Below are 20,524 nucleotides of genomic sequence, written 5' to 3' on the forward strand. Positions count from 1 at the left end.
GAATTCCCCCCCCCAAAAAAAATGCAGAAATTGGTTGCCTCTTTTCTATGATAAGTTGATAACAATTACTTATCTTTATTTTGAAATAGTTCTGATCTTTCCATTGTCAAGTTTAGACTTTACACCGTCTCTTAGGACCAGATCTATTCCCCCCCCCCCCAAAAAAAAACATTTGCATTTAAACAACAATTCTCCTTGTACTTTGGATTTTCAGACATGTAGCCAAGGAGAACATGAGGGTTTAAACAAATCGACGTGTTCTTCATTTACTTGGAAATATGCTATTATTAGTGTTGGCTTGCAATTCCAACACCATGACATGAAAGCAGAGCGTTTGTTGGCCCCAGTAATCTTTGGCTACTTTGGAGAAGTTTGCTTAGTTAATCACTTAATGCTATCCAGCAACTAAAGTGTACTCGTACTCGCAAGTGAAGATGGATGGATTGCTTTGGAGGCCTCTCTAACCAAGATGGCAGCTCACACACACACACACACACACACACACACCAATAAAGAAAAGCGGACCTGCGGAATCTTCAAATTATACCCATTTCTGTCACCTGAAGCCCATAACTTAATCTGCGTCATAGTACATTTTGAGGCATATACACACAAGGCCAGGGGTCAGCAAACAGCAGGGGGCCGGTCCACTGTCCCTCAGACCTTGTGGGGGGCCAGACTATATTTTGAAGGGGGGGACGAATTCCTATGCCCCACAAATAACCCAGAGATGCATTTTAAATAAAAGGACACATGCTACTCATGTAAAAACATGCTGATTGGGCCGGATCCGGCCTCTGGGCCTTTGTTTGCCTACCCGTGCACTAGGCGATATTGTGCATCCAGTGGTGGGTGCAAGCAGCTTTTGAGGGGTACATCATCCCCGGGTCATCCCTCTCCCACACTATTCGTCAACCTGAAGTACATTCTGCTGGAAAGCTTGTACAGTATACATCTCAAAGCTTGTCGCCTACAGGAGTACACAGAGAGCGCTTTCTCAACATCCTGATGGGGCAGACCTACTGACATTGCAGAGCTGTGTCATTTCCCCTTCACCATGTTTAACTTGTCTGTGAATGAAACATGAAAAATAGGAACCAGTACAGTATCATAGCTGCCTATGTATACTGATATATATATATTCCATACATCAGCATATCAACATATCATTTTCCAATTCCTCTCTTTCGAAAGATTCCAAGTATATGTATGTGTGTGCATATAATAATAACAGTATTATTATCTGCCTGGGTTTCTTCATCCACTCTGGGTGCCTCCCAACAGACAATTAAAAACACGATAAAACATCTAGGAGGACTTGTGGGCTACGCACTGAGGTGATGGGACAATCGGTCTCAGTGTACAACAACCCCCAAAAGGTTATTCACCAGAAATTTAGAAAACAATTAGGAAATTACAGCTAAAAAGGCCGGGGAGAAGATGGGAGAGAATGAACCAATATGCTTCTTACACCCTCTCAATTTTCAGTCTAAGCATATATCGTGTGTGAGAGTATATTCTTTAAAAAGGTCTGTGGAAACACTATTTGCGGGGAGGGGATTAGAGAACATCATTGTACAATAGTCTGAAGCGTGCCTACCCATGTGTACAGGCAACCTGAATATTAGATGATGCTGTCACACAAAGATCTGCATGATTGCAAACTGCTATGTACAAAGCTCAGTGCAAAGACAGGCCCCTGTGTGTCTCAAAGGCTATGTATGTACACAGCCCTACCACCTTATAGCACGCATGCCTGGAAGGTCTACCTCTGTCCGCGTCACTTCCATCTTTCCAGTTCTTTGAAAGGGACCCACCGTAGACTGAAGGCCTAAATGCTTGACATTGCACATATTTAACAAATATAAAAGGCTGCTGTGTGTTTTAACATTGCCACATTTAAAGGAAGGAATCCAAACTCCTGTGGTCAGTAGCGGGCTGGAAATATATTTACATAATCACTTAAGACTGGCACCAGCTTTGGGGCTCTGCCCGTTCCTTTGGCGTTGATAAACATGCCACATGGGTGCACTGAGTTCATGTGTATGAGTGAGTCCATGGGTGGCCTCGGCATGGTTTGGGGAACTAATGCTTGCGATTGATTTGGGATGAGATGGAAGCAAAGTTAGGTCTCCTAGAACGTGCTCGTCTCGTTTGGATATTTCCAAATATTTGTGGCTTTGGTTGCAGGGCCATAACTTTTCACAGTATAGCTCTATCTGTTGAGAGCCAAAGGCGCTGAGGCAACGAAACGCCCAAGGTTGGGCTGGCAGTCTCAAAGGCTACTACAGAAGAGCCTTCTCAGAATAGCATGTACTAGTACCTACTACGAGTAGTAGGCACTCAGAGAGAGTTTGTCTCTACGAAGCATGTACTATATTACTTGTAGGTAATCCAGAATATTTAACACTGGACACCCACAACTTACTGGCAACCAGTTCTGTGGTACAGGTCTCCTTCTCCTCAGGGCCATAGCTAGGGGGTGATGAGGTGGGCCCCTGCCAGGGGTGCAGGCGAGAGGGGGGCACAAAATCAGCTAAAAATATGTCCATAAATATGTCTCTATAAATAAAAATATCAATTATTGCCTCATAAGAAAATATTTTAAATAGAGGGTGAATTGAAGGGGGCAGGTTGGAGGAGAGGTGGAAAGAAGAACTAATTTGCCCATGGGTAGGGGGTGCAATCTGGACGGTTCTGCCAGGGGTGCAAGATCACCTAGCTACGGCTCTGCTTCTCCATGGAAGACTCTGGTGGAGAGAGAAGCAAAAAGGGGTTTCTTGCAAGTGAGACATTCAGACTTTCTTGGCCTTGGGGATTTCTCTGCTTATTAAGATTGTTCTGATTAATTTCTTACAGTAGATTGCAGGTAGCCAATGTGGTACCCTCCAGATGTTGTTGGGACTACAATTCTCAACATTCTTGACCACCAGTCATACTGGCTGGGGATCATGGGAGCTGTAGTTCAACCACATCTGAAGGGCACCATGTTGCTACCTCTACAGTCTATTATCGTGAAAGGCCTAGGGCAGACATTTTGTGTGGCAAATTCTAATGCATACAGCTCTCCTTCCTAATCAGGAAACTGATTCATGCTTTCTGTATCTCCCAGCTCCTTCTCTTCCCTCCACCTTCTGTATTGTTTATCCCTGCCTCTTGTACATGCCATCCATCTCTACTTATCATGGGGATGCAAAGTCCACCTCTCCCTCTCTTTTTCTCCTTGACACTTTTTCTCGCACACTACCTTCTTCTCTCTCCCCGCTCAGGCACCTGACTCTTCCCTCTTTGGAGGCTGCTCTATTTGCTCCATGTGCAATAGAACAGAATATTTCACTAGCCAAAAGCATCAGCCTCAGTTCAGAAGTGGGCAAGGCACTTAAGAGTGGGTCAGGAGGATCCTGATATTGGTCTTACCAGGGTGGGCTGGTGAACTTTGGTCCAAGTTCCAGGGGCTGAAAAACGAAGAGCCAGCAAAACTCAGGCACAAGATCACCATCACATCGTCGTGGGGGCTTTTGCAGCAGTGCAGACTCGGTCTTGTCAGGCAAATCTAGCAGCCTTCACTGGCTCATTGGGAAATGTCTTGTTTTCCTTTGGGCCTCTTTGTCCTTGTTATAAAGGTAAAGGTACCCCTGCCCGTACGGGCCAGTCTTGACAGACTCTCACTCCCATCTCACTCAAGAGGCCGGGGGCCAGCGCTGTCCGGAGACACTTCCGGGTCACGTGGCCAGTGTGACAAAGCTGCATCTGGCGAGCCAGCGCAGCACACGGAAACGCCGTTTACCTTCCCACCAGTAAGTGGTCCCTATTTATCTACTTGCACCCAGGGGTGCTTTCGAACTGCTAGGTTGGCAGGCGCTGGGACCGAGCAGCGGGAGCGCACCCCGCCGCGGGGATTCGAACCGCCGACCTTTCGATCAGCAAGCCCTAGGCGCTGAGGCTTTTACCCACAGCGCCACCCGCGTCCCTTGTCCTTGTTATAGGTAAAGGTAAAGGTAAAGGTACCCCTGCCCGTACGGGCCAGTCTTGACAGACTCTGGGGTTGTGCGCCCATCTCACTTAAGAGGCCAGGGGCCAGCGCTGTCCGGAGACACTTCCGGGTCACGTGGCCAGCGTGACATCGCTGCTCTGGCAAGCCAGAGCCGCACACGGAAACGCCGTTTACCTTCCCGCTGGTAAGCGGTCCCTATTTATCTACTTGCACCCGGAGGTGCTTTCGAACTGCTAGGTTGGCAGGCGCTGGGACCGAGCAGCGGGAGCGCACCCCGCCGCAGGGATTCGAACCGCCGACCTTTCGATCGGCAAGCCCTAGGCGCTGAGGCTTTAACCCACAGCGCCACCTGCGTCCTTGTTATAGTTCACACTAAATACAAGATGAAGTGCTAACAGGTATTAAAGGTGTGAATTCGTGAAGAGAGAAGCAAATAGCTGCACGGCTACATGAAGGAGTTATAGGTTATATAGCACATGTCAATACTACAGTAGGGAAACTGCAGTTATGCTACTCTAAGTCACAGAGTTTTACCCAATGCAACATTCAGTTATGGTCCCATCAGTGCAAGGATCTCCACTTGTGCCATAGGACCTCCCTGCACAGCCCCCTACATCTGTTCAAGAAACTCCCCCAATCCTCTGGAGCAGATTTGGCAGGGCATGTGTCATGCACAGGGGCGAAATTCCATTCTGCTCAGGCAGAAATCCTTGTGCTAACAGGATACATTAGTCGGATCCACCCGCAGTCTGCAACACTTTTAACTGCTGGTATTTTCAACCCGGACATACTGGTAATCAACATGGTGCCTCCATATGTTTTGGACTACAACCCACATCATCCCTGACCATTGGCTATGCTGGCTGCAGTTGATTAGAGTTGTAGTCCAGCAACATCTGGACTCACCATGTTGGCTACTCCAGCCCCAACCTATGTAAAACCAGTTGCTCCATAACACATTCTCCCTTTCAATTTAGCATAGACCTTGACAGCTCAGTCTTATCTTTCCTGCTTTGTTTTCTGGATCCCAAAATTCCTTACAAGCCTTCTTGCCTCCTGGCCTGCCTAGGTATGGGCTAATCAGTCACCTTCAGTCAGTGGCGTAGCGTGGGGGGTGCAGGGGGGGGCCGGCCGCCCCGGACGCAACATCTGGGGGTTAGGGAAATCCACGGGTTAGGGGGCACAAATCCACGGGTTAGGGGGCGCAAATCCATGGGTTAGGGGGCTCAAATTACTTGCCTTGCCCCGGGTGCTGATAACCCACGCTACGCCACTGCCTTCAGTTTCTCCCAGCTTCTCACTTTTCCAGTCTTAAGTTCAGTTCTCCACATTCGAGGCCATCCAGTTAGCTCAGCTGGTTACAGTGTGGGGCTGATAATGCCAATGTCGTGGGTGCCATCCCCCTATGTGCCAGCTGCATAGTCCTGCATTGCAGGGGGTTGGACTAGATGACACTCGGTCCCTTCCAACTCTCCGATTCTGTGATTCTATGATTCTATTTCCACATCAGTTTGAGAATGTCTTAGCCCTCGTGAAAATGCACCAGCCTTTTAGTGCAAATTTCTCCTACGAACACATTTTGCAAAGCAATTTCCACCAATATATGCATTTTTATGCATACTAGTACATGCGTCTTTGCACACATGACTGGCGAACTGCACTGCAAAATTCAGAAAAGTGTGAATTATGAAGAATGGCTGTGTTTTGGAAAGTGTGAGTTAAGTAGGTTCACCTTTAAATGCAAGCTGAATCCCATTTCTCCCCATGCCTAGCCCTGCCATTGGCCTCTCCATTCCTTTTTCAATTTGCTGGCCCCAGCCTAGAAAAGATTGTGCATGCTTGATCTGAAGTTCTTGACAGTAACCTGAGGGATAAGCATTCATCGGAAGGGGTTGCTAGTTCAGCTTCAAAGTCAAGCAGATCTCTATAATGTAATTTAGTGTTTTGTGAGGTCCTGCATGTATAAGCAGGATGTGGTTTAATTGGGCTTTCCTCTATATTGGTGACTGTGATATTAGTCCACCTTGAAGCTGTGTGGTGTAGTGGTTAGAACAGAGGTAGCCAACAGGGTGCCCTCCAGATGCTGTTGGACTTCAGCTCTCATCATTATAAGCCAACATCACCAATAGCCAGGGATGATGGGAATTGTAGTCGAACAACACATGGACAGCACTATGGTGGATATCTCTGGTTTGGAGCATTCACTATGAGGTAGGGAATTCAAATCTGAGTTCAAATCCCTACTCAGCCGCAATGCTTCCTCAGTGTCCTTGGCCCAATCCATGAGCAGTGTCGGGGGGGGATGCAGAAATAAATACCCCCCAAACACCCCACTTGCCCCCACATTGCTGGACTCCAGTCATTAACATGTACTATAATTTTTCTTTAAGAGATCTTATCATGTGGGAGACAATTCATATACTTTGCCCCTCCTGCGCACACCCACCCCTGAAATTTGTTCTTCTGTTGCCTCTGGCTCAGCCATTGTTCTTCTGTTTATCTTGCCTCAGAAAGCAATCGTGAGAATAAAAGAGGAGGATCATGCCTTGACCTCCTTGGAGGAAGGCTGGGATAAAAGTGTATAATAATAATAATTATAACCCAAACTAAAAAGTGGCAGGCTTTTGAGAGCTTGAATACTTCACAACATTGATCTTAGAGGTGATCCAGAAGGGAGACCAGCTTAAAAAGACTGGTGGAAACCATAAAATTATGAGTGACTTTATAACTGACTAATATGAAGTTCCCACATTCTAGGCAGAATATAGAGTAAATATGCAAATGTGCAGTGGGGCCACGAGTTTCTGTGTCCTCTCACCACCAGTATGCAACCCCTTTTTCTTAAGTGGGAGGATTGTGTGTGTGTTATCAGTGGCGTCGCAAGGGGGGGCGGGTGTGTGTGCACCCCGGGTGCCATGTCTGGGGGGGTGACAAGAAGGCACCCCATGGGGTACTCGTCCCACCACCCCTGGGTGTGCGCCATCACGCAGCTACAGCCACATGTGGAGGATCCTCCATTCACGGCTGCAGCCACGAGCAGAGGATCACGCAACCGTCCGTACGGCACTCGGGCGGCGCCAGCGGCAAACCGCTACATACAGCACATGCGCGGTGTCACACGCATGCGCTGTATGTAGCGACGCTGAACATGCACCCTATGTAGCAACACCACGCAACATACATAGCGGTGCAACGCGTGCACAGCCGGCGGTTTCCCCTGCCCCAGGTGTCGGTTAGCCTTCGTTCGCCCTTGTGTGTTATATCAATGCACTTGTATACAAAAAATTGCCCTTCATAGCATACGTACTACAACTGCTGTGCAGTACCACTGTTCCAGCATGTGTTCAGTGAACACACTTTGGTCAAGGTGTGGATATGCCCAAATCTGATTCAAACATTTCTGTAGCTACTTGCACCATTCAATCTGCTTTAGCCCATTGCCAAATCAGCCATCCAGGCCAGGCTATTATTGTGTGAAAGAACACTTTTACTGCCGTTCCTAGAGCCCATCTAACAACAAAAAAAAAATTATCTCTGTTAGTTTTTTAAAAAAATTGCTAAGCAAGTGAGTACAATTATAGATGCCAGTTCTTGGCATGGGAGTGACCCAAAAAAAACTCTTGAGTTTCGAACAAACAGTATCAAACCAGACGTTTATTTCATAATAAACACCCACATCCTTCTTTGCCCAACCACCACTACATCAGCATTGTGCTAATTAACACAGAATCTAGAAATCATTGGCTACAGAAAAATGAAGCAGCAGGTGGGATAACATACAGTTAACAAGCAACAATACATTTTGGAGATGTCACTCTTTGTAGATACAGGAAACCCAGGCTCCAGGCACTGGGAACGGCGATTCTTGATGTTCTTATTTGCCACGTCTGTGCCCAAAGAAGCGCCTGTAGGCAGAGGCATAGCCATAGCGCATGGCGTAACGCTCACAGGGATTGTAATCTTCGCAAATCTCCCGCTGCTGTTCCTGGGGGGTCTTGTTGCGCTCTCTGATCCTGCTCACAGTCGCAAGAGGGGAAGAGGGGGGTGGAGAGACAGAATATTATTATGACTTGTATCTACTTCCGCTTTTGCAGCTACATCTTTGCAAGGCTTTAAGTGATTTCTAATTCTGTCCACAAGCATGTGCAAAAAAACCTTTGCAAAGTCTTGAAAGGGTTTGTCATTTTTTAGAAATAGGGCAGCTTTCACACAAATGTCCTCTATGGAAATGTGGGTGACACTGTGTGCAGAGTCTGACCCTGAGATGAAAACATGTGGGCAGGTGCTGTTTCTATGGCTTAGAAGCGGTGCAGAATGGAGAGTAGGCTGCATGCAATAGGATCCTGGGGCAATTCTGCAGAGGATCTAGTGGAGATTTTTGGTATTATCACAGGGTCCTGGGGGCCATTCCATGGAGGATCTAATAATAGGGATCATGACTTGCCATTAGCAATGTATCATTTTCAGGTTCTCCCAGTTTACCATTTTCCAGTTCAGTTCATTTTCCAATGGCTTCTCTCTTGCCTAAGAAAATACATCCTCTCCATTCCCCACTCACCATGAATAACTCTGGACACTAAGAAGACGTACCTTTCCTGCACAACTTGGTTCCTCCTGTTCTCAGGTGGAGTTCTCATGAAGATGTTGGCGTGCCTTCTGTTAATGAAGGGACCTAGAGGGATAGGTATTCATCATTATTATGAGATTGAACCAAAGGCCAATAGTTCTATACAAAGAAAAGCATTGCTCTCTTCCCGTATCCTCCCAATATCAGTCTTTGTGATGGCCAATACAACCAGCTTGGTCTATACATTCTTGCCTTTCTGCTGTTAATAGCGACTCATGCCCTCTCACTTCAAGTTTTCAATGGGCGCTTTCAGATGGCCAAAAGCCATTTTTGGCTCCAGCTAAGCCTTAATGCATGAAGGAGGCTACTGTAAGAGGTGAGACTGATGAGTTTCTCTAAGAACTCTGCAACAAAGGACAGCAGGAGAGAGGGACAGTGGTGAAGGTAACGGCAGAGGGCAGATGGGCAGGTAATACTGATAGGCAGGGTTGCACACTTTCACCAAATATGCCATCATCATTTCTCCACCGGTTGAGTCAAAAGCACTGTGCTGGTTCACAACGGAAAGCTCTACAGTGCTGCTGCAATGCAAGCTGTAACCAAATTTACAACAGCACCTTAAGAAATCAAAATCATAAGCAGAAGAAACACAGGAATGCAACAGCCTGGGAGGACCCTGTTCTACGTTCTCATGAATAAATTAAAGAAAAAATGTTGGTGCTGAAGAGGACAGAGGGAGGTAGAGCTAGGTAGCTTCCTCTAGTTCTTAGACGTAAGCGTAAGAATGGCTAAGGAGTGTCACATCCAGTTGGTTCCCGCAGTGCTTTCTTTGGGCTAGTTTGAATTCGTGCTACATGATTGTGGCTCCATCATCTCCATAGAGACATCACCCCACACTCTAATTGAAAATACTTCTAATATTTTCCCTTGCATAAATATCCTTCTTGCCGCATCACTTTTTCCTTTCTTGGCATTTATATACAGTATTTGCCAGCACTTGTGTGTGGTTAATCTATCAGTTTTCATTTGGCTAAGATAGGCGCAAGTTAATCGGTTCTGCTTTCCTATTTCAACAACTCAGTGTCTCCAGTATGTGAAATATTTTGTTGTGTGTGTTTTTCCCTCCGTGAGTTTCCCAGCTGAATGAAATATTTCTGGTATTTAGGACATTCAGGAAAAATACCCAGCATCAGTAGCCCTTGCCACTATGACCACAGAAAGAAAAACAGCCACCATCCTCTCAGTATAAAACTCTTCTGGCAAGCTCAGAAGTTTCAGACTACAACTCCCATCATCCCCACCCAGTATGGACAGTGATCAGGGATGATCGGCATTCTAGTCTGAAAGATCTGTAGGACAGCAAGTGGGGAAAACCTTTCCTAAAGAAGGGAGAAAGATGGGCATATTTAGGGACAACAGTTAAGCTTCATATTGCAGACAGAGCTTAGAGGTGGATCCTGGATCTGAAAGGATTGGAGTCCTATCCTGTTTTATTTTCATCTCAAGAGCTCTTGCAAAATGACTCTACAACTGCGTATCTGCATTTTGCATCATATTTGTCAAGTGACTCAGTGTCTATTTTTCCTATATCTCTTTATATTCTCCCTAGTTGTTTTAATTTGACTTAAAAGCCCTATATCTTTGCAATGAACCAACCTCCCCCTTACCTTTACTTCTAATTCATACTTATTTAACAGCCCAAACCTACGTACGTTGACTTAAGTTGCTGGAAGCAAGCCTTGCTGTGTTCAGTCCTGGGCAAGAATGTACAAACTTGCCACCTAAGGGGACAGACATGCTCCTGCGAGTGTTTCAGAGGCCTGTGGGCTAGCTGTGCAGGTCTTTTCAGTTCATGGTAGTCCCTTACTGGTCTACCAAATGGTTAGGTACTGGAACGGGGCTTGCATGAGTTGTGAAATCTGCAGTGTTAACTTTCTGCACTGAAATGAAGATGTCCCAGGGGGAAATACCCCTTGCCTTGCCCTTCCCCAGAACACAGTTTGCACTCCACATCGGGAACACAGGCTGCCTGCAGTAATGACTCCCTCTAACAGCAAACCAGCATGATGAGAGCCACATGATTAAAACCAAAATGGGACCACTAAGAAACAAAGGAGAGATATTTGAATGCTCAGGGGTTTACAAACACACACACCTTACCAAAAAAAAAAAACCCCACTGCCAATAGCCACAGGATGTTAAGCTTCTTTTCCAGCTGAAGGTCCACAGTCTGTAACTATTGAGCATGCTGAGATTGCCCTCTTGGCAAATGAGGAACTGGGGGAGCAGGGAAAGGAGTGGTGGAGTGCCGTGACTGGAAGAGTGGCTGAAACTGTGAACAGGAGCACTTCTAGTAAGAAGAAGGATAAACTGCAACATCTAGTTGCAGGTCTCACTGGTTATTGTCTGTTCTCATCCTGCCAATCTCAGAATTGCCTCTACGAATTCAGAAAAGGCATTGCAGAATGCAGGAAAGGTAATAACAGGGTGTGATACACTTATGTGTCAAAACTTCTGTACCTGTGGAAAACTAGTATATCAGAGAGGGCAGGTATAGTCTCTCTGTGTCCCTAACTTGCTAGATGTCAACATGCAGATTGTTTATTTCATGGTGGAGCAGTCAAATGTACCATTACCCTTGACTGGACAGATTGGACAGACTGAAGGCAGGGAAGTGATGGTGGAGCATTCCTTAATTTTTATTCCCTGGATTGAGTAGAGGAAAAATATTTTACAAGGATCTCATAAAGTGGCATGGCAAGAGAATTTGGGATGTCCACAAAATCCAAAAAGTGAACCTCAAGTATCATAATAAATCACAGAGTACATAATAACATTTCTTACTTGTAAATTCATGCGATTCAATACTCTCGTGAGACTCTGTGACAGGGAAAAGAAAACAAGGTAGTGCGTAAATTCATTGTTAACAAAATAAAGAAGGATATACATGAAAAAATATAAGAATAGCCTTGCTGGACTAGATTAAAACTGTCTTGTCCATAACATTGCCTTCTAACATAGCTTACCAGATGCCCCAGTCCAGTTCACAAGCAAGGCACGATGAGGTCCATAATTCCTTGTTGCTTGTTCACAGTGTCAGAGATATACTGCTACTGGGCATGAAGGTTTCATTCTAAGCTACTATGAATTATAGCTAACCGGTGCTTTTTTTCTTAAAAAAAAATGTTTAGGGGTACTCTCATTTTCCTACTCATATTGAAATACTGCCCCTCAATGAGGCCAAACTTAGATTCACAAAACGTTTAGGAGTTTGCGTACCCCTGCATCCTCCCAAAAAAAAGCACTGTAGCTAACAACAGATGTAGCCCCTTAAAGAATGCATTGATTCCTCTGAAAAGCCATTTCTGCTAGTGACAGTCATAGCATCAGATAAAACCAATGCATCAATCAAATGGAGGAATAAGAAATAACGCTATGATCTTATTGTATGGAACTGAAATCAGAAGAATCTTTGAATGTTCTCTATTTCAGTGGTAGAAATAGAAGTGCATGTTTTAAGTTTCTTATGGAAATGAGGGGAACATAAAAATGTATAACTGTATAACTTTGGCTGCTTTCTTGCATGCATTTATTTTGTGATTCCTGAATGTATGCACTTACCTTTTCAACTTGCATTTATAAAATGTTGCACTGACTTAGTTCAGCATGGTTGAATGCTTAATATTTATTAGATCACGTTGATAAAATATATCATAGTTCTCAGAGTAAAAGAATGCTAAGAAAAGTACAAAGCAATGTTATTTTGGGGTTAGATAGTAAATCCCACCTAACATAAATCACAGAGTGGCAAGTATGAAAGGTACAAAAAATCTAACCAAAATTTAGCAATATGGCGGAAACAGACACAACCAAATCATCTTTGATAGGCTGCTCACATTATAACATTCTATCTCACATCAATCCAGTTCATGTAATTGTGCCACAAGAAGGAGGGAGAAACCAAATATGTATTCAGAGCAAGAATAAACATATAATTATAGGAAGATAAATCCTAACCATTCAAGGGAGCAAGACCTGATTTGGACTCTGCCAGTGAAGGAAACTGACAATCCCAGTGAAGATGTTCACCAATTGTACACTGGATAAATTGCTTCCCAACCTCAGCCAAGATAGGCCACTTGCCTCGGACTTCCCCATCACTCCCATTTGCCCATCCCTGAGGTTTCAAAAGAAGCAGTTGGAATTTCTGGAAGGGACAAGTGTTCTTCTTTAACCCAGTGAGCTACTCATGAAGCATCATTTGATTGAAATTCATCAAAATTCATCTTATTGATCTACCCCACAGAGAATCTGGTAGTCCTTTAATACAGTGAAATCCCAATGGGCCGCTCTCATTGAAAAAGTAGTCTGTGCATTTTGAAGACAACTGGAAAATCTGCCCCTAAGATTTTCTAGGCTGGCAGGAAGGTTTCCATTGTCCTGCTTGCAGGCAAAATGATTGACCCCCACACATACATTCCCTGGTGGTGGTGAAGATAAAAAGGGGTTGTGAGTGATTGAGAACAGAATGATTTGTATCAGGCATGAAGTAGAAAGAAGAGAGCTCAATTTGGACACTGTAGAGGAACCAGAGGAGACAAGTGTGGAAAGGATGCCAAGGATGTAAGTTATGACAGAAGGGTACGTGACAAAGAGGGGGAGTGAAAATTCAACCAAAGTGTGTGGCCAGAACATTCAGTTCCTGTGACAAACTATTCTCCCAAATGACTAGCAATAAAAGACATCACCTACCGTAACAGAAAGCTGCCATCATCAGGACAGCCAGAAGTGCAAGGATGATGAGGCTCCGCATGGTTTCTCTCTTTGCCCCTCTCTCTCTCTGCGACTGTCTTCTACTCTGTTTCCACTGAGGACAGCTAAAGCCTCTGGACAAGCTGCAAAGTTTAGCAGGAGAGTGTTTATTAAAACAGCAACAGCTGGGGAGCCAGAGAGTCAGATGAAGGGAGCCTGAGGAAGGCAGGAGGGACCTACTGGCACTTGCACTCCAGGAGGAAACTGTTATAAAACACCTCTCCTCATGGCTTTAAGATCTGCCTCTGGTGGGAGTGGGCAAGCTGCCTTCCCCTCCCTTTCTTCAGAGGGAGGTCTCCACAGTTCAAAAGGAGGTGAGCTGTTAACTCTGCATGTTCCAGAAAACGTTGATCTGTGGAGGGCTGGCCCATGAATTGGGCTCCTCCTAAACATATGTGTTTAATTTTATAATTTATCCTCTGATTTTCTTGCCTTTCCCACATTCATTTTGCATACACAGTTCTGGAACTTGGCAGCCCATCATCCCTCCAGGTATATTCACTACATTTACCACTTTCCCTGGGGCATGTTCATTTAAGAATTCATTTTAGCATTGGCTTCTCTTCTCTAAACTCCATCTGCCTGAGCCAGACCTATTGCTTTGCATTCCACTGTCACCAATTGTCTGATTCCTACATCTCTCCTAAGGGTACCAAATAAGTCCTCCTCAAATCCCGCTTTGAACTTCTGCTTTCTGTGGCCTGGTTCTCAGAGTGGTGTTAAACTTGTTTGTGGACTAAGACACTACCAGGGATGTGTGACTCTATTAATTTCAGTTTCTCATTTTTCTAATCTTAAGATCTTCAGTCCTCTACATTTACACATCAGTTTGCGGTTTATTTTTTAACATCCCTTTGAAAATATGCCAGCATTTTAATGTGAATTTCTCCAAATAGACACAATTTTGTATACAATGTTGCCTAATATAGTGCATTTTGTGTGTGTTACAGTGGTGCCCCGCAAGACGAATGCCTCGCAAGACGAAAAACCCGCTAGACGAAAGGGTTTTCCATTTTTCGAGGCGCTTCACAAGACGAATTTCTCTATGGGCTTGCTTCGCAAGACGAAAACGTCTTGTGAGTCTTGCGATTTTTTTCGCTTCCCCCCCTTTTTCTAAGCCGCTTTGCCGCGAGGCACCACTGTATTTTCGCTAATATATACATTGATATGCACACTTTACCCCGGTATCTGCATTTTTGCACACATTACTTGGTTGGACAACTGCACCATTGGTGAGGCACCACTGTATTTTCGCTAATATATACATTGATATGCACACTTTACCTCGGTATCTGCATTTTTGCACACATTACTTGGTTGGACAACTGCATTGCAAAATTAAGAGAAGTGCGAATTTTGAAGGACGGCTGCTACGGTTTGTGTACTGTTTTGGAAAGTGCAAATTACATAATTTCACCTTTCGATGCATATTGAATCCAATTTGTCCCTCATCCCTAGCCAATGCAAGTCAGGACTGAATGCTTCTCTACACACACAAAAATGCCTCCACACAGGAAATTAGAAGCCAGAGTGAAATGTTTCTAACCTGTTCTTCGCCATTACCTACATGTTTTCTATGAGGAGATGCTTTTTTAGGTGTGGAGGAGCATTCAGTGATGTAAGGACCCACACTTTTGGCCTGAACTGAAATAGTGCAGCCCAAACACAGGTTGGAAACCTTGGTGAGGTCCAAACTAGATATGACCAAGGCAGTCACATTTGTTCTTGGCATGACTCCTATTCATGCCCAAAATGGCAAGGGATCTACTTAATGTAGCAAAAAAATAAATGTGTGTGAGTAAGGAGAACTGAAGGGACGCAGGTGGCGCTGTGGGTTAAAGCCTCAGCGCCTAGGGCTTGCCGATCGAAAGGTCGGCGGTTCGAATCCCTGCGGCGGGGTGCGCTCCCGCTGCTCGGTCCCAGCGCCTGCCAACCTAGCAGTTCGAAAGCACCTCCGGGTGCAAGTAGATAAATAGGGACCGCTTACCAGCGGGAAGGTAAACGGCGTTTCCGTGTGTGGCTCTGGCTCTGGCCCTGGCTCTGGCCAGAGCAGCGATGTCACGCTGGCCACGTGACCCGGAAGTGTCTCCGGACAGCGCTGGCCCCTGGCCTCTTAAGTGAGATGGGCGCACAACCCCAGAGTCTGTCAAGACTGGCCCGTACGGGCAGGGGTACCTTTACCTTTACCTTTAAGGAGAACTGATCTGTCCCCCATTTTACTGAATTGCTGTAGGCACTTTTCTCCCACTACTAGAAATGAACCAAGTCAGGGTGAGGAGGGCACTTTAAGTGATGGAGTATGTGCAGGAAAAGTGACATGGGGCAGAGTAAGAAAATAAATGTGCTCTTTTCAGATACTCAAGAGGAGTTGTGGTTTTTTTCATTATGCTTTTCCATTATTTTAAGCTAAACAGCTTGGTGCTTTGTTAATGTGGGACTTCAGGTCTGTTGAGCATCTGCTCACACAGATACCCAGGAAGAAGATGCAAGTTCAATTGTTCAAATTGGTCTCTTCAGAAGATTCAGAAACCATATGGCAAAATCATGGTGCCTGAACTCTTTGGTAGCTTTCCAGAAGATAATGTGCCACCACCATAATAGGCCAGAACGGTAACAAGAGCAGTCTGCACATCAAAAAGGTGAATTTTAGCATCACATCAACAATGGGTTTGTATATCAGTTGCATTGTTGCAATTCATTAACATCACAGTCCTATGCATGCCTACCTAGAAATAAGTATGTATGAAGTATGTATGGCAGGGCTGGCTAGCTGGAGCCCCACTAGATGTTGCCAGGCTACAGCTTACACACACACACACACACACACACACACACACACGACCATTGGTCATGCTGGTTAGACAGCTCTGTAGCCAGGATGCAGCAGAAATGATAGGCATGGAAAACAATATCCCCACCCCCCCGATGAAGTTCTATCATTACCTTCCCCCCTTCCTTGGATGTCCTAGAAAGGGAAAGTAGCACAGAATGAAAAGCTCTCTGAGTAAAATGAATTGGGATTAAGATCCCAAGTTCCTAGAAATCAAGAACAGAGGAATATTTACTCATCTGTAAACTTAACAATTACCAAAAATGGAATATGTGGTCATACTCAAACCACTTGTAAAACCGCATTCAGAATAAAACTAACTGGCTACACGGAGCAGTTACAAGTGCCAAATCAATCCAGATTTGGGCTGTCTGAACAGCTTGCTAGCCCATAAGCTTCTGGAGCCCTGCAGCCAAACAAGACATTGAACACTTAAGTTTGTTCTGGCTGGTGGGGCACATTTTTCAGCTATTCCTGAGGTTTTATGAACTTTTATTTTTTACATGTCCTTGATGCGTAAGATTAAGGCAGGGGTCCTTAGAAGCAGTGGTCTTGGGAGCAGATGGCAACGTGTGCCCCGCTGGAATAAAGGGGGAGAGGTGGCCACTATCTAAGGTGGAAATGTTCTTCCTCCACTGTTGGAGATGATGTGCCTCCCTGGATGCCAGTTTCTGGGAATCCCAAGTGGGAAGAGCCCTGTTGCCTTCAGGCCACGCTTGTGGGCTTCCCATAGGCTTCTGGCTGGCCACTTTGAGAAGAGAATACTGAACTAGATGAGCCTTAGCCTGGTCTATCTGAGCTCTTCTCATGTTCTTATAATATGAAACTCCCCAGGAGTAGGCAGGAACTCACACTACTCCCTTTGGCAAAAATACTTTGGAAGAGGAGAATGTCCAAATCACGTTGGAATTGGCAGGGCCGGGAAATAGCTCGCTCCAAACCCATAGCCCTCTTCCAAGTTCTGTGAGCATGTGGAAAGAAACAGAGAAAGCAGAAAGGAAAAGACTGTTTATAAGCACTATCCCCAGATGAATAAAGGACTTCTTTTCCCCAGTATCGGACCTTTCCTTCTCAGTCATCAACCTCATCTTTGTTCAAACACTGCTTCTCTCTGAGATTTGTATTCACCGGGAGGTTGAGCCAGAAATGTAGCCCCTGACATGAATCCATCCCAGTCTCTCATACCAGCTTCCCTTCCACTCCTTGTTCCCCAGCTCCTCCTAGATTTTTTAGTCTCCTTTAAGGATAGTCACTTGCTTGGTAAGGAATTGATTCTCTCCCACAGAGTTCAGATTTACAGAACGTAGATTTTATGAGGCAACTGCATATCACGGCCATTCTGGTGTCTGCAGGCCTCAGTGCTGCCAAGAAAAGATGGCTGAGGCAAAGGGAGGGAGAAAGAACAGAAGAAAAATAAGCTTGGAGGAAAGGCTTCAGGTGAGGAGGGGAGAAGCTGTAAAGAGACTTCTAACAGTGATGCGTTGTCACAAAAAGCACGGCCCAATTCACTTTCTTAATAGCCATTCTCGTATTCAGCCTTTCTCCAAGAGCATGCTGGGAGAAAAACCGCCACCGTTTCTCTGGCTAACTTTTTCCTCCTTGGTCTCTCTTGATTTGTTACATCTGTCACCACATTAATTGCCAACATTACTGAAGCGTGGATGGGTTTTTTAAACACCATGTTGATATTATAAACATCTTACCCACAAAATGCCTAACATTTTCCGAGGGCAACTAAGAGCTTGGTAAAGATTTTGTTAACATAATGAAGTTTCAGTGAAAGGCCTGATTTTGATCCATCCAGGTATTCATCAGCATGTCAATGACCTATGGCTGGCAACTCAGAGAAACACTGACATTTTTCTGGGTGTCATCATGACAACACCTGGAAGAATTTTACTTGTTTATAATCAATATGTTCAGGAAGTTCTTTGCCAGAAACGTTGCTGCTTTCAGTTCTGAGCCAAAATTCATGGAAAGTAATGTCAACCATTTTCACCAAAATTACCTGGCTGCATACAAGCAGCTTGTTCCTTCGTTGTCAATGACAGGAGAGAATCATTTAGAGAAATGGAACAGTCACCAATATTTATACACAGCCTGATCTGGAGCCTCTTTCAAAGGGGAAGAAGAGTATTATTGCTCGTGTGCCTGTCCTAAGTCTTTTTAATTATAAGCAAGTATCATTGAGACTGATCTTGAGTTTCCCAATCAGCAAAAGCCCAGATCAGTCCATTTTAAAATCCTACAAACCAAAACAGGTAATCCAGACACATTAGCACCCTCCTCAGATCCACTTTTCTTCTCAACCTTTACAATTTTGCAGCATCTTTTTTTTGTAGGCAAAACCCAGGAGCAAGTATTGACTCAGTAAGTGACGACTCTGCATTTGTTGGGCTGGCAAAAAAGTAGCTCTCTGGATCTTTTCACATTGAACTGGTTCATAGCAGCAAGTCACTGCATCTCTGCCATTTACTTCTTATAATTTTGCATGTGCAAGGCACCCCCCCATACAGACATTAGCAAGGTCCTGCATACTCACTGTAATGTGCTGCACTTTCTTCTGTAGACAGGACTTGCCCGAAAGTTCTCTTCTCCCAGTATCCCTGCAGTCTTCACTGGCAAAGAAGGGGACCTTTTTATCTGTGATAAGTGACCCCTCCCTCCCAAAGCCCTCCCTCTCCCTATGCACCCTCCTCCAGTCTGGCACCTCTTTTCTAAACATTGCCTTCCCTCACTCAGGAAATCAGAAACCTCAGGAAATTGAACCAGGAGAGCGTATGAACACGGACGTCAGTGGCCAACGGGGTCAAAGCCACATCTTGGGGGCAGAGTGTCTGTGCCTAAGCCATTAACCACTAAGGGCCTTGAATGGAGGCCTTGAAAGGCAGTAGGAGTTTTGAATGGGGGCTCTTTGATGGCCAGATCTCCTCTGTCCTCATTCCCTCCCCCAGCAATCGTTGTGCCCTGTACCACAAGCCCTCTCAGACAAGAGCACACTTGCAAAGTCTTGTGGATAAATACAGAAGCCCTCAAAACCCTTACCATTTGGTTTGCATTCCTTAGTGGTAGAGGAAAGTAGGAGTGAAAAGTACTTGGGCTTTTCTGTTCATATTCTCTTCTCTCCCCCATCCCCCACCCCCAGCCAGAGAGAGAGAGAGAGAGAGAGAGAGAGAGAGAGAGAGATGTGCTGAGGATTAAGAGAACACAGAACAAAGTATTTGAACTGAGTGAGAGTTTGGCACTCATAGGAACCAAATTCTAAATCAGTTGCAGCAGGTGAATGAATGTTTAAAGAAATCCATTCTGCATGTAATGACAAAAGAAGCAGCCCACTACATAAGCACATGTATGGCCAATGCAGCAATTCTGCTTTCCATCAAAATATCGTGTGTGTGTGTGTGTGTGTGTGTGTGTGTGTGTGTGTGTGAGAGAGAGAGAGAGAGAGAGAGAGAGAGAGAGAGAGAGAGAGTTATAATCCCCATGCTTGGAGGAGAGACCACCTGGTTCAATAGAGTGTAAGTATAGCTAGGTCTTATTTTTCATCCAACAGAGTTCGTATTAACACCACATGACAGCTCCCTTCAGTGTGTTTGTTCAATATAACAAATATTTAACCACTTGAACCCATCAAAGTTTTAGCACTACAAAGTTTCCTTTCAGAGGACGAAAATCCAGACAGCAATTTTGCACACTCCTGAGTGGGTGCAACTGGGCACACACATTAACAGCGTCCAGATCAAAGACTGGTACCTATCCCAATGGGATGCTCACTGCAGTCAGTGGTGGATTTTTTAAAAAAAGTCCTCATGAAACACCACCAGCGTTTTAGTGTGGATTTCTCTCAATACATATTTGTATGCAATTTTGCCTAATTACACATGTTTCTGCAAAACAATTTTCCTTAGAATAATTCGTTTTTTTACGTTACTTTCACTAATACTTGCAGTTCTATGGGTTTTTGTGCATTTTTGTGCACATGACTGGACTGGACTGGACAAATGCATTGGATTCGTGTGAATTTCAAAGGATAGCTATGTATCAGCTGGTGTGTTATTTCGGAAAGTGTACCGTAAATTCTGGCGTATAAGTCGACTTTTTAACCCCGGAAAAGAGATTAAAAAGTCGGGGGTCATCTTATACGCCGGGTATACGTTCCCCCCACTGCTGCTGCAACGGCCCTGAAGCGGCTGCAGCGGTGGCGGGCTCCGCACCAGGAGAGAGCCGCCTGGCACAGAGCCCACCCACTGCTGCTTCGGAAGCAGCAGCAGCAGGGGTAGCGGGCTCCGCTCAGCGCCGGGCGGCTTTCTCCCGGCACGGA

At 45.1% G+C, this 20,524-nt stretch overlaps 1 protein-coding gene across 1 annotated transcript; it reads right to left on the reverse strand.

Annotated features, from left to right (window-relative positions):
* Window positions 1-7,628: 7,628 nt before the first annotated feature.
* Window positions 7,629-18,885, reverse strand: MGP (matrix Gla protein). Its single transcript, XM_079994521.1, has 5 exons — window positions 18,746-18,885; window positions 13,314-13,456; window positions 11,406-11,441; window positions 8,585-8,666; window positions 7,629-8,007 (listed from the first exon to the last, which is right to left on the reverse strand). Exons 2-5 carry the CDS (start codon window positions 13,372-13,374, stop codon window positions 7,869-7,871), a joined length of 318 nt encoding a protein of 105 aa, XP_079850647.1. The 5' UTR covers window positions 13,375-13,456; window positions 18,746-18,885; the 3' UTR covers window positions 7,629-7,868.
* Window positions 18,886-20,524: the final 1,639 nt, after the last annotated feature.

The sequence above is a fragment of the Podarcis cretensis genome (genome assembly GCF_951804945.1).
Source record: "Podarcis cretensis genome assembly, chromosome: 10".
Lineage (NCBI taxonomy): Eukaryota > Metazoa > Chordata > Lepidosauria > Squamata > Lacertidae > Podarcis > Podarcis cretensis.

What these genes read in the sequence shown, in the direction of transcription:
- MGP (XM_079994521.1), bottom strand. Translation starts at nt 13,374, where the DNA reads ATGCGGAGCCTCATCATCCTTGCACTTCTGGCTGTCCTGATGATGGCA. An exon ending in GATGGCAGCTTTCTGTTACG is followed by an intron (nt 11,442 to 13,313) that starts GTAGGTGATGTC and finishes TCCCTGTCACAG; the next exon opens with AGTCTCACGAGAGTATTGAA. An exon ending in AACCAAGTTGTGCAGGAAAG is followed by an intron (nt 8,008 to 8,584) that starts GTACGTCTTCTT and finishes GACTGTGAGCAG; the next exon opens with GATCAGAGAGCGCAACAAGA.